Source organism: Salmo trutta, chromosome 26 (genome assembly GCF_901001165.1).
Source record: "Salmo trutta chromosome 26, fSalTru1.1, whole genome shotgun sequence".
In the NCBI taxonomy this organism is placed as follows: Eukaryota; Metazoa; Chordata; class Actinopteri; order Salmoniformes; family Salmonidae; genus Salmo; species Salmo trutta.
Genome location: NC_042982.1, coordinates 29,719,489 through 29,740,150, shown reverse-complemented (window position 1 = coordinate 29,740,150; position 20,662 = coordinate 29,719,489). Strand labels below are relative to the sequence as shown.

General features: G+C 45.0%; 1 protein-coding gene across 3 annotated transcripts in view; it reads right to left on the bottom strand.

Annotated features, from left to right (window-relative positions):
* The window catches only part of LOC115163618 (chloride channel protein 2), a 182,934-nt gene that overhangs the window by 16,534 nt on the left and 145,738 nt on the right, over window positions 1–20,662 (bottom strand). For 2 of the 3 annotated variants that reach the window (XM_029715644.1, XM_029715645.1), the window contains 5 exons: window positions 16,696–16,829; window positions 13,606–13,796; window positions 5,221–5,338; window positions 4,120–4,190; window positions 3,783–3,866 (listed from right to left, as the gene is read on the bottom strand). In XM_029715644.1, coding sequence (XP_029571504.1) covers window positions 3,783–3,866; window positions 4,120–4,190; window positions 5,221–5,338; window positions 13,606–13,796; window positions 16,696–16,829 — 598 coding nt within the window. The remainder of the gene's footprint in view (window positions 1–3,782; window positions 3,867–4,119; window positions 4,191–5,220; window positions 5,339–13,605; window positions 13,797–16,695; window positions 16,830–20,662) is intronic. The other variant, XM_029715646.1, reaches the window with a different exon arrangement.

The following is a 20,662-nucleotide window of genomic DNA, read 5'->3' as shown; positions in this document are numbered from 1 at the left end:
ATTTTGAATGAGGAAAAAAATTATGACAGGGGCAGTTTGGCCAAACGTATCCCGTCTGAAAATTTCTAGTGGAAAAATGGACATGCTGGTGTAGTAATTACATAACCGATGTTCTATAGCACATGTGTCAAACTCATTCCACGGGGGGCGAGTGTTTGTAGGTTTTTTCTCCACCCTCGTACTTGATGATTTAATTGAAAGGAAAAAACAAAAAACCAACAGACACTCTGCCCTCCGTGGAATGAGTTTGACACCCCTGTTCTATAGTAATACTAGTCCCGTGCGAATAGGGCTTATGTGTGACTTTAGTGTAAAAGTGTGTGTGTGTGTTTATTAATTTATCTCCGTCTACCTCCACACCTGACCCCTCTCCCAGCCTCAGGCCCTAGGGGGTGATGGGAGCCCTGAGCTCATTTATCCACCCGCCTGCAGTGGCTGACCTACCTGTAACCCTGGCAACAGTTGCTGTGGGGCCCGGCTGGTCAAGGTGACCTCCCTACTGTAGAATTATGCAACCAGAAGCCAGATGTGTCTGGAGTTGACAACACCATCAACACTGACACCAACATGGACTGACAGTCCGCTAGCACTGCATTTTACAGTCCCGTTTCCACCAGTTTTTACCTGCTACTTACTCTCATGAGGTCAATGGGTACTTTTCTGGTACACATTTAGCAGAATTCAACACATTGGTTACTACCATTACTTTCTAAGTAGATACATATGGTACATTCAAATAAAAGTGCTACTGTCAAACCTGTACACCTCTCCAAAACCAGGACACTGCACAGATGAAAGAGGTGTGTGTGTGTGTGTGTGTGTGTGTGTGTGTGTGTGTGTGTGTGTGTGTGTGTGTGTAAAATAATCAGTATAATACAGAGATGTAGTTGTTTGATATAGAACAGCTACCACCTGCATGTGTTGGAAGTGAGTGTTTTTGGGAGAGAGACAGAGCAGGTGATGCTGGCCCATGTTGCTGGTCCATGTGGACTCCAATGCTTCCCACAGTTGTGTCAAGTTCACTGGATGTCCTTTGGGTGGTGGACCATTCTTGATACACATGGGAAACTGTTGAGCGTGAAAAACCCAGCAGCGTTACAGTTCTTGACACATTCAAACCGGTGCTTCAGGCACCTACTACCATACCCCGTTCAAAGGCACTTCAATCTTTTGACTTCACTATCTGAATAGCAAACATACACAATCTATGTCTCAATTGTCTCAAGACTTAAAAATCTCAATTGTCTCCTCCCCTTCATCTACACTGATTGAAGTGGATTTAACAGGTGACATCTCTCTTCCTTCATCTTGATCTCTCTATTGATGTCTATTTCTGCATCTGTGTGTGTCTGTCTCTTAATCTAATAGAAGTCCTCTGCTCCTTCTCTTAGTGTCTTGACCCCAGTGTTGGTCCACTGTGATCCACACATCAATCTACTCAACAGGCTTCAATTCAGGGCCAGCCCAGAATATAACAAACACACACACACACACACACACACACACACACACACACACACACACACACACACACACACACACACACACACACACACACACACACACACACACACTGGCTGACAATGCCATTCCCAGTGTGATTCTAAAGGCGGAGAATAAATCTGGACAAACACAACGTCCATTAATAAGGCATGAAACCGCTCAGTGACGTGTTGTCTGGTCTACTCTCGTCAAGAGGAAAGAGAGAAAGAATGAGAAAACACTGAGCTCTGAAAGGCCAGGATCATTTCTCTGGGATGGAATACTCAAGTAATTTACCCTGCATCAATATTTCACACTGGATACAGAGAGGGAAGGCAGGAAAGAAGGTAGACCGGAGGGGGAAGGAGGAGGAGGTGGGAAAAAAAGGAGGATCAGGAAGGGAAGGGATGAAAAGGGGAGTGTAAGAAAGAGAGAAATAGTGACACAGAGGGGTAGATAAAAAGAGGGGAAATTAGAGTAATTTGGAGAGAGAAGGGGGCTGTGAACTACAGCTCAGGGGGAGAAACAGAAGTAATGACTTCATTTCTTTAAGATGCGGGGGTGTACGGTAGTGTAGTCGGAAGTCTTGGGTAAATATTTTAATACATTTGTTTGTTCATATTTATGTTTAGGGCCTCTGTGGCCAAATGGATTCTGAGTAACCACACACTCCCTCTGAATACTAATAACTATAATGAACACTAACAAACACCCCAGCATAAACACACACATACATACACACCTAGAGGGTAGTTGTGCCTAATTAGCTCATCAAAGCTTTATAATTACTAATGTCTCTACATCACCAAAATATTCAGGGCATCAATATTGTACCATTAGGTTTAGGCTATCAATGTTTAATGACTTTAAAACCTTTCACTATGTCATTTCCAGATTACTGTTCTCTTGACTATTTATGAATAAAACAATAATTAGCATTTTATATTTTGTCAGAGGGGTACATGCAACATTTTATCATGTTTTAAATGTTGCAATCATCATTCTTAATCCTTCAGAATTGGGCAGTTGTTTCATTGATGGACATGCATCACTGTTAAAGCGTAGCAGCGTTGGTAATTGGACAGAGTATTTTGGTTTATGGTTTCCTTGGTGGTTGTATTTGTAATTGCTTGGTCATTGAACAGGAGGACTAGAACTGCTCGTCTTACCAACAGGATACATCTCTGATTTCTGTTAATACTATATGCCATTTAGCAGACGCTTTTATCCAAATCGACTTAGTCATGCGTGCATACATTTTACGTATGGGTGGTCCCGGGAATCAAACCCTCAACCCTGGCGGTGGAAGCACCATGTTTTACCAACTAAGCAACACAGGACCACACGCATGTCATGTAATACCACCTCCCTTCCCCCCACCCACCCCATCCCACTCCCATCCCAATCCAAACCTCTCCCCACCCCACCCCACCCCGCTCCCATCCCAATCCAAACCTCTCCCCACCCCACCACGCTCCCATCCCAATCCAAATCTCTCCCCACCCCACCCCACCCCGCTCCCATCCCAATCCAAACATCTCCCCACCCCACCCCACCCCACCCCACCCCACCCCGCTCCCATCCCAATCCAAACCTCTCCCCACCCCACCCCACCACGCTCCCATCCCAATCCAAACCTCTCCCCACCCCACCCCACCCAGCTCCCATCCCAATCCAAACCTCTCCCCCCTCCCTCTATCCCTAGTATAACTTGTGTCCTCATGACAAATGGTATGAACAACTACAGCAGATGAACATGTGGGAGGGGTTTGGTTCTGTGGAGGGGTGGACTGTAGCGCTACAGGCCCCACCCACAAACCAGTAGAAGGTCACTGATTGGACGCCTCTAATGACATGGCTGATGATGGACAGCGTAGCAGCATGCTTTGGTTGAACCGCCACATCCCTTAAGTTAACCACAACTTAACCATACCACCCTTACTGAGGAAAGACCACGTTTGGACCACAAACACGGTTTGTAGTCTTTTGGGGTTTAGGGTGTCATAGCTATAGGGGCGGTCGAGTTCTCCATGACCCTTACTGACCTCTTGACCAATCAGTTTGCATTCTGACAATGTTTGCATTCAGTTTGCATTCTAACAGCCAATCAGAAGAAGAGGATTAGGGGTCAGAGGTCAGTAATGGTTCACAGACAGGGAGGAGGACGTTCAACACATTTGGCTCGATGGCACAGATCACAGTCCATCGGCATGGATTAGCCCTGCAGTGGATGGCGATTGGTTGATTGGATGGATGTCCAGTTGCTGGGCAGATTCCGCAGGCATTCCCGGCGTTCTTACCACGACGGATATCCTGACACGCTTGGGTGGCCTCCTAAACTCAGGAGTCGCAGTGCCCTCTATGTTGATGTTGACATTCTTGTTCTTCCAGTGGCCAAAGACAAGAACAACATTAACACAACGCCTCCGCAACGCTGGGCAAACGCTCACCCCACCACTCTCAGAAACAGACACTTGAGTCTCCCAACTCAAGTGGCGGTGTGGAGGTGTTACTCAGAGAGAGTGGAGAGGAGGACAGGGCAGGAAGGGGTTATGTGTAGGAGAGAGTTGGGAGATTCTGAGCTTGGAGGAGAGAATAGAAAGAGTGTAAGTGTGTGTTTTAAAACAGGTGTCTCACCTCCAGGCCTTCTGTCTCGGGGTTGACACAGAAGAGATTCTTTAAGGTGCTGCTAGAGTGGTCCTGTGGACCTGAGAGAGAGAGAGAGGCGAGAGACCATTGAAGCAGCTCAAAGTAAATCAAAAAGTACTTAGTTGTTTAATAATTCTTAAAAGTCATTGGGGGTACGGGGGGACGGAGGGGGTGGGGGTGGGGGTGGTCATACAATGGATCATTTAGCTAGCAATTTGATCTTGAATTTTAGGACCCCTTTAGGTATAAAATAAAAATATTTGATCAAATACTGAATTTGGCCTTTACTACTATAGCTCAGAGAAACACACAAATGGCTTGTTAAGCTGTCATCAAGGCAAAGGGTGGCAACTTTGAAGAATCTCAAAAATAAAATATATTTTGATTGGTTTAACACTTTTTTGGTTACTACATGATCCCATATGTGTTATTTCATAGTTTTGATGTCTTCACTATTATTCTACAATGTAGAAAATAGTAAAAATAAAGAAAAACCCTCGAACGAGTAGGTGTGTCCAAACTTTTGACTGGTACTATATATATATTTTTTTTTTTTACACATATTTAACCCCTTTTTTGGGTAGGCACAAAACTACCTTAATCTTTCCATCATTTTTTTACAACCGGTATCGGTTACCTTCAGACGAGTCCCGTGACACTTGTGGGGGTTGTAGAGCTAAACGGAGAACACCATCATGTTCGTGAGAATCTCCCCTCTCCACATTTGTTTGTAGCCCAAACGGTTTGCATGCTACAAACAGAAGTTGGCACATCAACTGTAACGAATTCAGACGAGTCCCCTGACACTTGTGGGGGTCGTAGAGCGGATACCACCCTCATGTTCGTGAGAGTCTACCCTTTCAATAGAGTGGTCATAATAGTTTGTAGGTCAAACTGTTCAGACGCTATAGATGTTTTCATGAGAAGACCGAATTTCACTGCTCTAGCTCTGCCACCTTTCACCGTAGATGCGGCTTAAACTGACACATTTTGATGTTACTATGTTACTATGTTATTATGTTACTTAGATTGACGCACCGATGCATCAATCAACTCTAGGGGGTTAAGGGTGTGTGTGTGTGAGCTTACTTGTGGGTATGGGTATCCCAGTGGGGCGGTCCACCACAGAGGGTCTTTTCAGGGCCGGCTTCAGTGGCTTCATAGAGGGGGTAGGGGTGGGACTGAAGGTAGACTCCTCTGTCGAGATCTACACACACACACACACACACACACACACACACACACACACACACACACACACACACACATTACTATACACTCTGAATATATTTAATCAATAGTACAGTACATGTTGTACCTACATCCCCTCTTCACATTCCACACACATCACTGTAGTTTAGTTTGGGAGAAATGGTCCCACAGTGCGAGTTTCTTTCCACTCTGTTCTAATTAAGAATGATCCAATAACAAGGTATAGTTATAGGCAAACTCCCTAACATTCTCACATGCTGTTCTGGACATCAACACGCGCTTCACCCCCCCACACACCCCCTCTCTTCCTCCTCCTCCTCTCTCCACCCATGCCTTTCCCCAGCCCTCTTTATATCTAATTTGTATTTGATTGTCTTTCACTCTCCTCCTGACTCATCATTCCATTGGTTGCTCTCTATCTTGTCTCACCAGCTCTATTACAACCCCCCCACACACACAGCCTGATGGAGGGAGGAATAGAAAAAGCAAGAGAGGGAGAGAATGAGATGAGATTGTGAGAATATGGAAAGAGCTAAAGAAGGAGACAGAATGAAAAAGTGAGAAGAATAGTCAATAGATAGGAGGAAACACCAGGGCTGAAAAGATGTAGGAGAAAGTGGTGATGAGGATAGAGATTTATTAGATCATTTTTTATTTTATTACGATCCCCATTAGCCGGCGCCAAAAGCGACAGCTAGTCTTACTGGGTTCTGACACATAACAAAAAATACATTACAGACAAAAGACTTTACAATTTACATACATTTAAAAACAGTAACATGTAGTGTGTGTGCATCTATCAGTTAGTCCAGTACATACACACAACAAGTAGGTCACATGGGGGAGAGGCGTTGTGCCATGAGGTCTGTTGCTTTATTAGTTTTTTGAAACCAGGTTTGCTTTTCACTTGCACTATATGAGATGGAAGAGAGTTCCATGCAATCATGGGTCTGTAGGGCGACTCTGGCTGCGCCGGTTCCGGACTGTAGGGCAACTCTGGCTGCGCCGGTTCCGGACTGTGGGCCGTCTCTGCAGGCTCCGGACTGTAGGACAGTCTCTGCAGGCTCCGGACTGTAGGACATCGCTGGAAGCTCTGGACGGGGAACTGTCGCCGGAAGCTCTGGACGGGGAACTGTCGCCTGAAGCTCTGGACGGGGAACTGTCGTCGGAAGCTTTGGACGGGGAACTGTCGTCGGAAGCTCTAGACGGGGTACTGTCGTCGGAAGCTCTGGACGGGGACTGCGCACTGAAGGCCTGATGCGTGGGGCTGGCTCTGGAGGCGCCAGACTATTTACATGCACCCCAGGGCTAGTGCGAGGAGCGGGAACAGGACGTACTGGACTGGGCTGACGCACTAGAGGCCTGGTGCGTGGTGCTGGCTTTGGAGGCGCCAGACTGGAGACACGCACCTCAAGGCTAGTGCGAGGAGCAGGAACTGGATACACCGGGCCATGAACAAGCACTGGAGGTCTTGTTACCACCCGTCCTGGCTGGGTGGTAACAGTAGCCCTGCACGAGCGGAGTGCTGGCACAGGGCGAACTGGGCATGGGCGAGATCGTGCGCACTTCCGCATAGACCGGCGCTCTCATGATCCGCTGCTCCCCATAATAAGCACGGGGAGTTGGCTTAGGTCTATTACCTGACCTAGCCACTCCCCCCAAAACATTTCTTGGGGCTGCCTCTCACACTTGCCAATCTGCGCGTATAATGCCTCGCAATGACGCCGCTCCGCCTTGGCTGCCTCCAGCTCCTCCTTAGGTCGCCGGTACTCCCCAGCCTGGTGCCAAGGTCCTGCCCCGTCCAAAATTTCCTCCCATGTCCATGACTCCAAATCCCTCTGCTGCTCCTTCCTCCGCTGCTTGGTCCGTTGGTGGTGGGTAGTTCTGTCACGTTCGTCGTACTGATGGGACCAAGGCGCAGCGGGAATGTGTAAACTCATCTTCTTATTTATTGAGAAGAAAACGTGAACACAGATAAACTAAATAACAAACAATGACAAAGTGGCTAACAGTCCTGTAAGGCACAACACTATACCAGAAACAACTACCCACAAAAACCCATAGAAAAACACCCCTACTAAATAGGACCTTCAATTAGAGGCAACGAGGAACAGCTGCCTCCAATTGAAAGTCAACCCAATAAACTAAACATAGAAATAGAAAAACTAGAACGAACATAGAAATATACTAACATAGAACATAAACCAAAAACCCCTGAAACACATAAAACAAACACTCCCTTCCATGTCCTGACCAAACTACAATAACAAATAACCCCTTTACTGGTCAGGACGTGACAAATACTGTACGTTTCCTTGAATTTGTTCTGGACCTGGGGACTGTGAAAAGACCCCTGGTGGCATAACTGCTGTGGTAAATGTGTATGACAGTTGACTATGCAAACAATTTGGAATTTCCAACACCTTCATCTTTTTCATAAAAATAAGAAGTGATACAGTCAGTCTTTCCTAAACGCTTAGCCAGGAGAGACTGGCATGCATAGTATTAATATTAGCGCTGGGATTACAATACAGAGCACAACATGCTGCTCTGTTCTGGGCCAGCTGCAGCTTTACTAAGTATTTCTTAGCAGCACTTGACCATGTGACTGGACAATAATCAAGATAAGATAAAACTAGAGCCTGTAGGACTTGCTTTGTGGAATGTCGTGTCAAAAAAGCAGAGCATCTCGTTATCCCGGACAGACCTCTCCCCATCTTTACAACCATTGAATCTATATGTTTTGACCATGACAGTTTACAATCTAAGGTAACACCAAGTAATTTAGTCTCCTCAACTTGTTCAACAGCCACACCATTCATTACCAGATTCAGCTAGAACTTAGGAAATGATTTGTACCAAATACAATGCTTTTAGTTTTAGAGATGTTCAGGACCAGTTTATTACTGGCCACCCATTCCAAAACAGACTGCAACTCTTTGTTAAGGGTTCCAGTGACTTCATTAGCTGCGGTTGCTGACGCTTACAGGGTTGAATCATCAGCATACATGGACACACATGCTTTGTTTAATGCCAGTGGCAGGTTATTGGTAAAATAGAAAAGAGTAGAGGGTCTAGAGCTGCCCTGCGGTAACACCACACTTGACATGTTTGACATTAGAGAAGCTTCCATTAAAGAAAAACCCTCAGAGTTCTATTAGATAGATAGCTCTGAATCCACAATATGGCAGAGGTTGAAAAGTCATAACACATATGTTTTTTCAACAACAGGTTATGGTCAATAATATCAAAGGCTGCACTGAAATCTAACAGTACAGATCCCACAATCTTCTTATCACTTTCTTTCAACCAATCATCAGTCATTTGTGTCAGTGCAGTACATGTTGAGTGCTCTTCGCTATAAGCATGCTGAAAGTCTAATGTTAATTTGTTTACAGAAAAATAGCATTGTATTTGGTCAAAAGAAAAATCCAACAGTTTGCCAAGAGCTGGCAGCAAGCTGATAGGTCTGCTGTTAGAACCAGTAAAGGCCACTTTACTACTGTTGGGTAGTGGAATGACTTTGGCTTCCCTCCAGGCCTGAGGACAAAGACTTTCCTCTAGGCTCAGATTAAAGATATGACAGATAGGAGTGGCTATAGAGTCAGCTACCATCCTCAGTAGCTTTCCATCTAAGTTATCATTTGTCACTATTGATCGATAACAATACTTTTTCCACCTCTCTCACACCAACTTTAGAAAATTAAAACGTATAATGCTTTTATTTAATGTTTTTGTTTTTAGACAGAGAGAGAAACAGAGAGGGAAACAGAGAGAGAAACAGAGAGAGAAACAGAGAGAGAAACAGAGAGAGAAACAGAGAGAGTGAGAGCGCTGAGAGAGCTAAATGAGTGTGATGAATAGTTGGATATCCAAACCCTGGCGTCCTGGGGAAGTCCTGGGGGGAAGTCCTGGAGGGAAGTCCTGGAGGGAAAAGCTGAAATAAACGCTTGTTTCCCCTCTTCCCGCCACCCCCTCCCTTCCTCTCCTTCTCTTCCCCCCCACCGGCCTGCTGTGAATGGCTGAGTATCACTCCACTAGCCTGGGGCGGGGTGCAGGAGTGGTGCAGGGAGGAGGAACCAGATCAGTATTCTGAATACAGCAGTGCTAGTCCTCAGAATAAAGCTAGACATTGGCAGCCACAAAACCCCAATTTCAGCTGTGTCTGCCAGTGCTCACACACACACACACACACACACACACACACACACACACACACACACACACACACACACACACACACACACACACACACACACACACACACACACACACAAGCACAACCCCATGCACGCACACACACGGTCCCTCTCTCTCTCCTTTGTCACTGTCTCTCTCCGTTGGTCCCTCTCTCTCTGTTCAATTCAATTCAATTCAAGGGCTTTATTGACATGGGAAAAATATTTTAACATTGCCAAAGCAAGTGAAGTAGATAATAAATAAAAGTGAAATAAACAATAAAATTGGACAGTAAACATTTCACTCACAGAAGTTCAAAAAGAATAAAGACATTTCAAATGTCTACATACTGTGTTGTGGCAATAGGTCACAAATCTTGCTGCTGTGATGTCACACCGTGGTATTTCACCCAGTAGATATGGGAGTTTATCAAAATTGGGTTTGTTTTCAAATGTGGATCCGTGTAATCTGAGGGAAATATGTATCTCTAACATGGTCATACATTTGGCAGGAGGTTTATACCTCATTTTGTGGGCAGTGTGCACATAGCCTGTCTTCTCTTGACAGCCAGGTCTGCCTTTCTCAATAGCAAGGCTATGCTCACTGAGTCTGTACATTGTCAAAGCTTTTCTTAAGTTTGGGTCACAGTGGTCAGTTGTTCTGCTACTGGGTACTCTGTATTTAGGGCCAAATAGCATATGTTTCTCTCTAATTCTCCTTCCCTATCACTCTCTCTTAATTTTTTATTTATTTAAGGCAAGTCATTTAAGAAAAAATTCTTATTTACAATGACATCCTACCCCAGCCAAACCCAGACAACACTGGGCCAATTGTGCACCACCCTATGATAAAGCCTGGATTTGAACCAGGGACTAGTCATGCTTCTTGCACTGACATGCAGTTCCTTAGACCACTGAGCCACTCAGGAGCCCACTCTTTCTCCTTCTGTTTCTCTCTCTGTCGGTCTCTCTCTCCTTCTTTCACTGACCTCGTAGTGTGTACTGTTAGCTTGGTGTGGTACTGGGGACTCCAGACATGACTGACCTCGTAGTGTGTACTGTTAGCTTGGTGTGGTACTGGGGACTCCAGACATGACTGACCTCGTAGTGTGTACTGTTAGCTTAGTGTGGTACTGGGGACTCCAGACATGATTGACCTCGTAGTGTGTACAGTTAGCTTGGTGTGGTACTGGGGACTACAGACATGACTGACCTCGTAGTGTGTACTGTTAGCTTAGTGTGGTACTGGGGACTCCAGACATGATTGACCTCGTAGTGTGTACTGTTAGCTTGGTGTGGTACGGTACTGGGGACTCCAGACATGACTGACCTCGTAGTGTGTACTGTTAGCTTGGTGTGGTACGGTACTGGGGACTCCAGACATGATTGACCTCATAGTGTGTACTGTTAGCTTGGTGTGGTACTGGGGACTACAGACATGACTGACCTCGTAGTGTGTACTGTTAGCTTAGTGTGGTACTGGGGACTCCAGACATGATTGACCTCGTAGTGTGTACTGTTAGCTTGGTGTGGTACGGTACTGGGGACTCCAGACATGACTGACCTCGTAGTGTGTACTGTTAGCTTGGTGTGGTACTGGGGACTCCAGACATGACTGACCTCGTAGTGTGTACTGTTAGCTTGGTGTGGTACTGGGGACTCCAGACATGACTGACCTCGTAGTGTGTACTGTTAGCTTAGTGTGGTACTGGGGACTCCAGACATGATTGACCTCATAGTGTGTACTGTTAGCTTAGTGTGGTACTGGGGACTCCAGACATGATTGACCTCGTAGTGTGTACTGTTAGCTTAGTGTGGTACTGGGGACTCCAGACATGATTGACCTCATAGTGTGTACTGTTAGCTTGGTGTGGTACTGGGGACTACAGACATGACTGACCTCGTAGTGTGTACTGTTAGCTTAGTGTGGTACTGGGGACTCCAGACATGATTGACCTCGTAGTGTGTACTGTTAGCTTGGTGTGGTACTGGGGACTACAGACATGATTGACCTCGTAGTGTGTACTGTTAGCTTAGTGTGGTACTGGGGACTCCAGACATGATTGACCTCGTAGTGTGTACTGTTAGCTTGGTGTGGTACTGGGGACTCCAGACATGATTGACCTCGTAGTGTGTACTGTTAGCTTAGTGTGGTACTGGGGACTCCAGACATGATTGACCTCGTAGTGTGTACTGTTAGCTTAGTGTGGTACTGGGGACTCCAGACATGATTGACCTCGTAGTGTGTACTGTTAGCTTGGTGTGGTACTGGGGACTCCAGACATGATTGACCTCATAGTGTGTACTGTTAGCTTGGTGTGGTACTGGGGACTCCAGACATGATTGACCTCATAGTGTGTACTGTTAGCTCGGTGTGGTACTGGGGACTCCAGACATGATTGACCTCATAGTGTGTACTGTTAGCTTGGTGTGGTACTGGGGACTCCAGACATGATTGACCTCATAGTGTGTACTGTTAGCTTGGTGTGGTACTGGGGACTCCAGACATGATTGACCTCATAGTGTGTACTGTTATCTTGGTGTGGTACTGGGGACTCCAGACATGATTGACCTCATAGTGTGTACTGTTAGCTTGGTGTGGTACTGGGGACTCCAGACATGATTGACCTCATAGTGTGTACTGTTAGCTTGGTGTGGTACTGGGGACTCCAGACATGATTGACCTCATAGTGTGTACTGTTAGCTTGGTGTGGTACGGTACTGGGGACTCCAGACATGATTGACCTCATAGTGTGTACTGTTAGCTTGGTGTGGTACTGGGGACTCCAGACATGATTGACCTCATAGTGTGTACTGTTAGCTTGGTGTGGTACTGGGGACTCCAGACATGATTGACCTCGTAGTGTGTACTGTTAGCTTAGTGTGGTACTGGGGACTCCAGACATGATTGATCTCATAGTGTGTACTGTTAGCTTAGTGTGGTACTGGGGACTCCAGACATGATTGACCTCATAGTGTGTACTGTTAGCTTGGTGTGGTACTGGGGACTCCAGACATGATTGACCTCATAGTGTGTACTGTTAGCTTGGTGTGGTACTGGGGACTACAGACATGACTGACCTCATAGTGTGTACTGTTAGCTTAGTGTGGTACTGGGGACTCCAGACATGATTGACCTCGTAGTGTGTACTGTTAGCTTAGTGTGGTACTGGGGACTCCAGACATGATTGACCTCATAGTGTGTACTGTTAGCTTAGTGTGGTACTGGGGACTACAGACATGACTGACCTCATAGTGTGTACTGTTAGCTTAGTGTGGTACTGGGGACTCCAGACATGATTGACCTCGTAGTGTGTACTGTTAGCTTAGTGTGGTACTGGGGACTCCAGACATGATTGACCTCGTAGTGTGTACTGTTAGCTTAGTGTGGTACTGGGGACTCCAGACATGATTGACCTCATAGTGTGTACTGTTAGCTTAGTGTGGTACTGGGGACTCCAGACATGATTGACCTCATAGTGTGTACTGTTAGCTTAGTGTGGTACTGGGGACTCCAGACATGATTGACCTCGTAGTGTGTACTGTTAGCTTAGTGTGGTACTGGGGACTCCAGACATGATTGACCTCATAGTGTGTACTGTTAGCTTAGTGTGGTACTGGGGACTCCAGACATGATTGACCTCGTAGTGTGTACTGTTAGCTTAGTGTGGTACTGGGGACTCCAGACATGATTGACCTCGTAGTGTGTACTGTTAGCTTAGTGTGGTACTGGGGACTACAGACATGACTGACCTCATAGTGTGTACTGTTAGCTTAGTGTGGTACTGGGGACTCCAGACATGACTGACCTCGTAGTGTGTACTGTTAGCTTGGTGTGGTACTGGGGACTCCAGACATGACTGACCTCATAGTGTGTACTGTTAGCTTAGTGTGGTACTGGGGACTACAGACATGACTGACCTCATAGTGTGTACTGTTAGCTTAGTGTGGTACTGGGGACTCCAGACATGACTGACCTCATAGTGTGTACTGTTAGCTTAGTGTGGTACTGGGGACTCCAGACATGACTGACCTCAAAGAGTGTAACGTATAGCTCGGTGTGGGTTGTCAAGACTGTACTTACCTGGAACCGGACCTCCTGGTTAACCCTCTGGGAGCCGTCCTCGCTGCCCGGATGGGAGACCATCGACAGGCGCTTCTTCTCAGCAGTAGCCCGGTCTCTCAGGTACTCCAGCCTCCGTGGCCGGCCCAGCTGTAGGGAAAGGAGGGCTTGGAGCTGGGCACGCTCAATAGAACCCAGCAGGATCATCGACTCTGAGGGGTGGAGGAGAGAGAGAGAGAGAGAGAGAGAGAGAGAGAGAGGGAGGGAGGGGGAGTGAGAAGGGGTGATGAGGGTGGAGAGAAAAGGAGGGGAAGAGAGAAAGAGAGCAGAGAAAGTAAGGGGCAGCAAGGGAGAGATGGATGGAGAGAAATATGAGATGAGAGTGCAAGTAAGAAGGGAATGGGATGATGAAGAGAGGACAGATATGATGGGATGAAAGGCAGAGAAGAGACAGATGAGAATAAAAAGAAGAGGGATGATGGAAGAGAAGAGAAATGGAGAGAGAGGGGCCAGGAGATTAGAATGAGATAGGAGGGGGAGGACAAAGTGGGAAGATGTGATGGAGGAGAGGAGAAAGAGAGGTCTTCTAGAACAGTATTTAATGTGCAGACTGCAGGGGACTCCTAACACATGTTTCTGCATGGTGAGTTATGTAACTAACAACAGCCAGGCGTCTGAGTGTGTGTGTGTGTGTGTGTGTACATGAGGGGGTGTGTTTGTTTGTTTAAAATAATTGCCCCAGCTAATTGCTTTGGCATTGCTACACAATTACAACAGACTTGGCATACTGAATAATCATATATAACTTGAATGTGTGTGGGGGAGTATTTATTTGACTGAATATGTCCTGTAGTGTCTGTAATTTGTGTGTGTGTCTGCGTCTGTAAAGTATGAGTGTGTGTGTGTGTGGGTATCTGTGTTAGAGGTCGACCGATTATGATTTTTCGATGCTGATACCGATTATTGGAGGGCCAAAAAAGCCGATACCGATTAAAGCCGGCCGATTTTTTTATTTATTTATTTGTAATAATGACAATTACAACAATACTGAATGAACACTTATTTTAACTTAATATAATACATCAATAAAATCAATTTAGGCTCAAATAAATAATGAAACATGTTCAATTTGGTTTAAATAATGCAAAAACAAAGTGTTGGAGAAGAAAGTAAAAGTGCAATATGTGCCATGTAAGAAAGCTAACGTTTAAGTTCCTTGCTCAGAACATGAGAACATATAAAAGCTGGTGGTTCCTTTTAACATGAGTCTTCAATATTCCCAGGTAAGAAGTTTTAGGTTGTAGTTATTATACATTTTTGTCATTTAGCAGACGCTCTTATCCAGAGTGACTTACAGTAGTGAATACATACATTTCATACATTTTTTTTCCCCGTACTGGTCCCCCATGGGAATCGAACCCACAACCCTGGTGTTGCAAACACCATGCTCTACCAACTGAGCCACACTATATAGGAATTATAGGACTATTTCTCTCTATACGATTTGTATTTCATATACCTTTGACTATTGGATGTTCTTATAGGCACTTTAGTATTGCCAGTGTAACAGTATAGCTTCCGTCCCTCTCCTCGCTCCTACCTGGGCTCGAACCAGGAACACATCAACAACAGCCACTGTCGAAGCAGCGTTACCCATGTAGAGCAAGGGGAAAAACTACAGAGCGAGTGACGTTTGAAACGCTATTAGCGCGCACCCGGCTAACTAGCTAGCCATTTCACATCGGTTACACCAGCCTAATCTTGGGAGTTGACAGGCTTGAAGTCATAAACAGCACAATGCATTGCGAAGAGCTGCTGGCAAACGCACAAAAGTGCTGTTTGAATGAACGCTTACGAGCCTGCTGCTGCCTACCATCGCTCAGTCAGACTGCTCTATCAAATCATAGACTTAATTATAACATAATAACACACAGAAATACGAGCCTTAGGTCATTAATATGGTCGAATCCGGAAACTATCATCTCGAAAACAAAAAGTTTTTCCTGTCAGTGAAATACGGAACCGTTCCGTATTCTATCTAATGGGTGGCATCCCTAAGTCTAAATATTCCTGTTACATTGCACAACCTTCAATGTTATGTCATAATTACGTAAAATTCTGGAAAATTAGTTCGCAACGAGCCAGGAGGCCCAAACTATTGCATATACCCTGACTCTGCGTGCAATGAACGCAAAATGACACAATTTTACCTGGTTAATATTGCCTGCTAACCTGGATTTCTTTTAGCTAAATATGCAGGTTTAAAAATATATACTTCTGTGTATTGATTTTAAGAAAGGCATTGATGTTTATGGTTAGGTACAGTCGTGCAACGATTGTGCTTTTTTCACAAATGCGCTTTTGTTAAATCATCCCCTGTTTGGCGAAGTCGGCTGTCTTTGTTAGGAAGAAATAGTCTTCACAGTTCGCAACGAGCCAGACTGCTGCATATACCCTGACTCTGTTTGCAAGAGAAGTGACACATTTTCCCTAGTTAAAAGAAATTAATGTTAGCAGGCAATATTAACTAAATATGCAGGTTTACAAATATATACTTGTGTATTGATTTTAAGAAAGGCATTGATGTTTATGGTTGGAGCAACGTGTACCTAAGCGATTATATGCAACGCAGGACAGGCTAGATAAACTAGTAATATCATCAACCATGTGTAGTTAACTAGAGATTATGATTGATTGATTGTTTTTTATAAGATAAGTTTAATGCTAGCTAGCAACTTACCTTGACTTCTTACTGCATTCGCGTAACAGGCAGGCTCCTTGTGGATTGCAATGTAAAGCAGGTGGTTAGAGGTTGGACTAGTTAACTGTAAGGTTGCAAGATTGAATCCCCGAGCTGACAAGGTAAAAATCTGTCTTTCTGCCCCTGAACAAGGCAGTTAACCCACTGTTCCTAGGCCGTCATTGAAAATAAGAATGTGTTCTTAACTGACTTGCCTAGTTAAATGAAGGTAAAAAAAAATAATAAAAAATCGGCCAAATCGGCGTCCAAAAATACCGATTTCCGATTGTTATGAAAACTTGAAATCGGCCCGAATTAATCGGCCATTCCGATTAATCGGTCGACCTCTAGTCTGTGTGTGCATGTCTCACCACTGGACTCGAGCAGGGCCAGGGTCTTGAGGTGTCCAGCCAGCAGTACATCATGCAGGTCTCTGTAGCAGCAGTTGAGGGTGATGTAGGTCACATCCCTGATCATGATGTCCTCCACACGAATATTATACTTCCTGAAAGACGATAGGAGAGAGGGATGACGAGGGGAGGAGTGGAAGAGAGGGAGTGGTTATTTGCACCACCTATACAGTCAGTGAGTGACAACTATTAGAAAATCGGAGTGAAAAGTTAAGCCAAAAAAAAATGTAATCTGTCAATTCCTCTGTCCTTTCAGAGGTGACTTTGGAACTACATCCTAGTCAGTCCTGAACTTACAGAGGTGAGGTTGTATCCGGACGTAATAGTTGTACTGTATAGGAGGTGACTGTGTGAGAGAGCAGGTTCAGCCTCAGAATATTTGTGGTTCTACCCCTCTACCCCGGCCACACAGTACCCTAGACAGGTTTCCTTCCTGCCAGACAGGCTGAGCGTGCCAACCTCCGACACGACAGCAACACTAGGTTCCGCTGCCAAGTTCTGTCCGTGCCAACCCCGACGCAGGCCAACCCTCTGTCCCTCTACAAGATCTAAAACCCATATTCCTGTACTTCCCGGTTTCTGTACACCAATACAATAACCCCCTCTGTAGCGTTAAACCAGGGAATCAGTTCCCAAGTATTCCCACAAATAAAAAAAGTAATATGTGATCGTGTCTCAATGTAAATAAGGTATGAAATTATTGTTATTTTCAAATACAATCCCTTTCTAGACTTAGTTGTGGTCAATTTGCAGTGCACAAATTATTATAATTACGTTCCGGCCCCCCAACCAGCCGCTCCGACAAAAATCGTCCCACTTTTGAATCTAGTTGCCTACCCCTGCTTTAAACAAATACAATAATCCCCTATATAGCAGACCTAATATAATGAGCACTTCAATGGTTCTGAAACCAATAAACAGAAACCTGTTTCTTACTGTATCTGTCTCATAACTTCAGAGTACAGTGGACTGTTGGCACATTGATACACACACACACACACACACACACACACACACACACACACACACACACACACACACACACACACACACACACACACAAAGAGAGAAAAAGGGATGTGCATGTAATTGTTGCCTCACCTCTCTCTCCAATCAATTAGATGGTGCCGACAGACATGGCAGCTCTAATTCTAGCTCCTTAGCAACTTTGCAGTATTTAGTTTTTTTGTGTTTTATTTCTCACATTAAAGCCCAGAAAGTTTGTGTTATTACATACAGCCAGAAATAACTTTTGGATATCAGAGCGGAGGTAACTCACCAGCATTTTGACCAGGAATACGACTTTCCCGAATTGGACCCTTTGTTTGTACCACTCAGGGCAATTGAAGTTATCCCAGAGGCTGCTCCAAAGAAGAAGAGGTATTCGGAGTGGACTTCTAGTCCGACTCAGGAGGCATATATTACTCGCTAATGTTCAGTCTTTGGACAATAAAGTAGACGAGCTCAGGGCGAGGATCTCCTTCCAGAGAGACATCAGGGACTGTAACATACTCTGCATCACGGAATCATGGCTCTATCCGGATATACTGTCCCTGTCCATACAGCCAGCTGGGTTCTCAGAACATCGCGCAGACAGGAATAAAGAATTCTCCGAGAAGAAAGGCGGGGGTGTATGTTTCATGATTAACTACTCATGGTGTGATTGTGATAATGTACAGGAACTCAAGTCCTTTGTTCACCCGACCTAGAATACCACACAATCAAATGCCGACCGTATTACCTCCCAAGAGAATTCTCTTTGGTTATAGTCACAGCCATGTATATTCCCATCAAGCCGATACCACAATGGCCCACTGGACTTGGTGCAAACTGGAAACCACATATCCTGATGCCGCATATATTGTAGCTGGGGATTTTAACAAAGCAAAGTTGAGGAAAACGCTACCGAAGTTCTATCAACACATTGACTGTACTGTAGTTCTCGCGCTGCTAAAACACTCGGCCACTGCTACTCCAACTTCCGGGATACCTACGAGGAAATTATTGTCCTCGCTTCGGCAAATCAGATCTTCACTTTATTTTGCTCATCCCTTCATATAGGCAGAAATTCAAACAGGAAGTACCTGGTCTGAGGTCTATTCAACGCTGGTCTGACCAATCAGAATCCATGCTTCAAGATTGTTTTGATCACCCGGACTGGGATATGTTCAGGGTAGCCTCTGAGAATAACATTGACGTATACATTGACATGGTGACTGAGTTCATAAGGAAGTGTATAGTGGATGTTGTTCCTACTGTGACTATTAAAACCTACTCAAATCAGAAACCGTGGATAGACGGCAGCATTTGCGCAAAGCTGAAAGTGCAAACCAACGCATTAAACCATGGCAAGGTGACTGGGAATATGGTTGAATACAAACAGTGTAGTTATTCAGTAAGGCATTCAGTAAGGCAATCAAACAGGAAAAATGTCAGTACAGAGACAGTGGTGTTGCAATTCAACGACTCAGATACGAGACGTATGTGACAGGGTCTACAGACAACCACAGATAACAAAGGGAAAACCAGCCACGTCGCTGACAACGATGTCTTGCTCCCACACAAGCTTAACACCTTCTTCGCCCGCTCTCAAGGACTGTGGGCTCTCGTTCTCCGTGGCCGACATGAGTAAGACATTTAAATGCGTTAACCCTCGCAAGGCTTCATCCCTAGTCGCGTCCTCAGAGCATGTGCAGTCCAGCTGGATGGAGTGTTTATGGATATAGTCAATGTCTCCCTATCCCAGTCTGCTGTCCCCACTTGCTTCAAGGTGTTAACCATTGTTCCTGTACCCAAGAAAGCAAAGGTAACTGAACTTACTCATTTCATATGTATATATTGTATTCTATTCTACTACTGTATTTTAGTCAATACCACTCCGACATTGCGCGTCCTAATATTTATATATTTCTTAACTCCATTTCTTAACTTTAGATTTGTGTGTATTGTTGTGAATTGTTAGATATTACTGCATTATTGGAGCTAGGAACACAAGCATTTTGCTACGACCGCAATAACATCTGCTAAATATGTGTATGTGAGAAATACAATTTGATTTGATTTGATTTGAAATGAAATACCACTCAAAAGCTGGAGATGGATTTGTCAAAAGGGCAGAGAGAAGAGAGGGAGTGCAAGAATGAGTGAGAGAAGGAGATTCATGCCCCAACATGACACTGCTTTTCTCATAGTGTGTGATTGTGAATGTGTGTTTCCCTAGTGTTACACAAGCATTCCTATGGTTGAATGTGTGTTTGTGTGGAACGTGGGATGGGTACCAGAATGAATAGGAACACAAACAGCTTGGGGGCCACACTTCATGCACTCTTTCATTTAATTTCCCCTCTTCATCCTACTCAACTCCCTGCCTCAAATGTAGTTAGTGCTCACACACACACCTGATCCGCAGTGGTGAAATCGAAGCATAGTGGATGATGTGAAGGAGAGAGAGAGAGCGTGAGAGGGGTAGAGAGAGAAAGGGTCAGAGAGAGCAAGAGGGGTAGAGAGGAAGAGAGAGAGAGGTAGAGAGAGGGGTAGAGAAAAAGAGAAAAAGCAAGACCGAAATTGAAAGAGAGAAAGAGAAAAAGAAAGAGCGAGAAAGAGAGAGAGATAGAGGGGGAGTGCTCTTCAGCCATCCACCAGCAACAGGAACAACACAACCACACACATATTTACCACACTATTCTAAAATCCCAGAATGGTTTTATGTTTTGTAAAAAATGACAAGTAACACCTCTCTCTCAGGTAGATGCTTCCAGTGTTCAGACTAAAGCCCCGTTTCCACTGGCACTTAAAATTAGGGCCAAATTAGAGTTGACTCAAATACGAACTGGGTCGGGGGAAACCAGGGCCAGCGCAGCCCATTTTCACAACTGGTACCAGCTTGATTAGAATTTGGGCTGGTGACGCCATTAATATGCAACTGCCA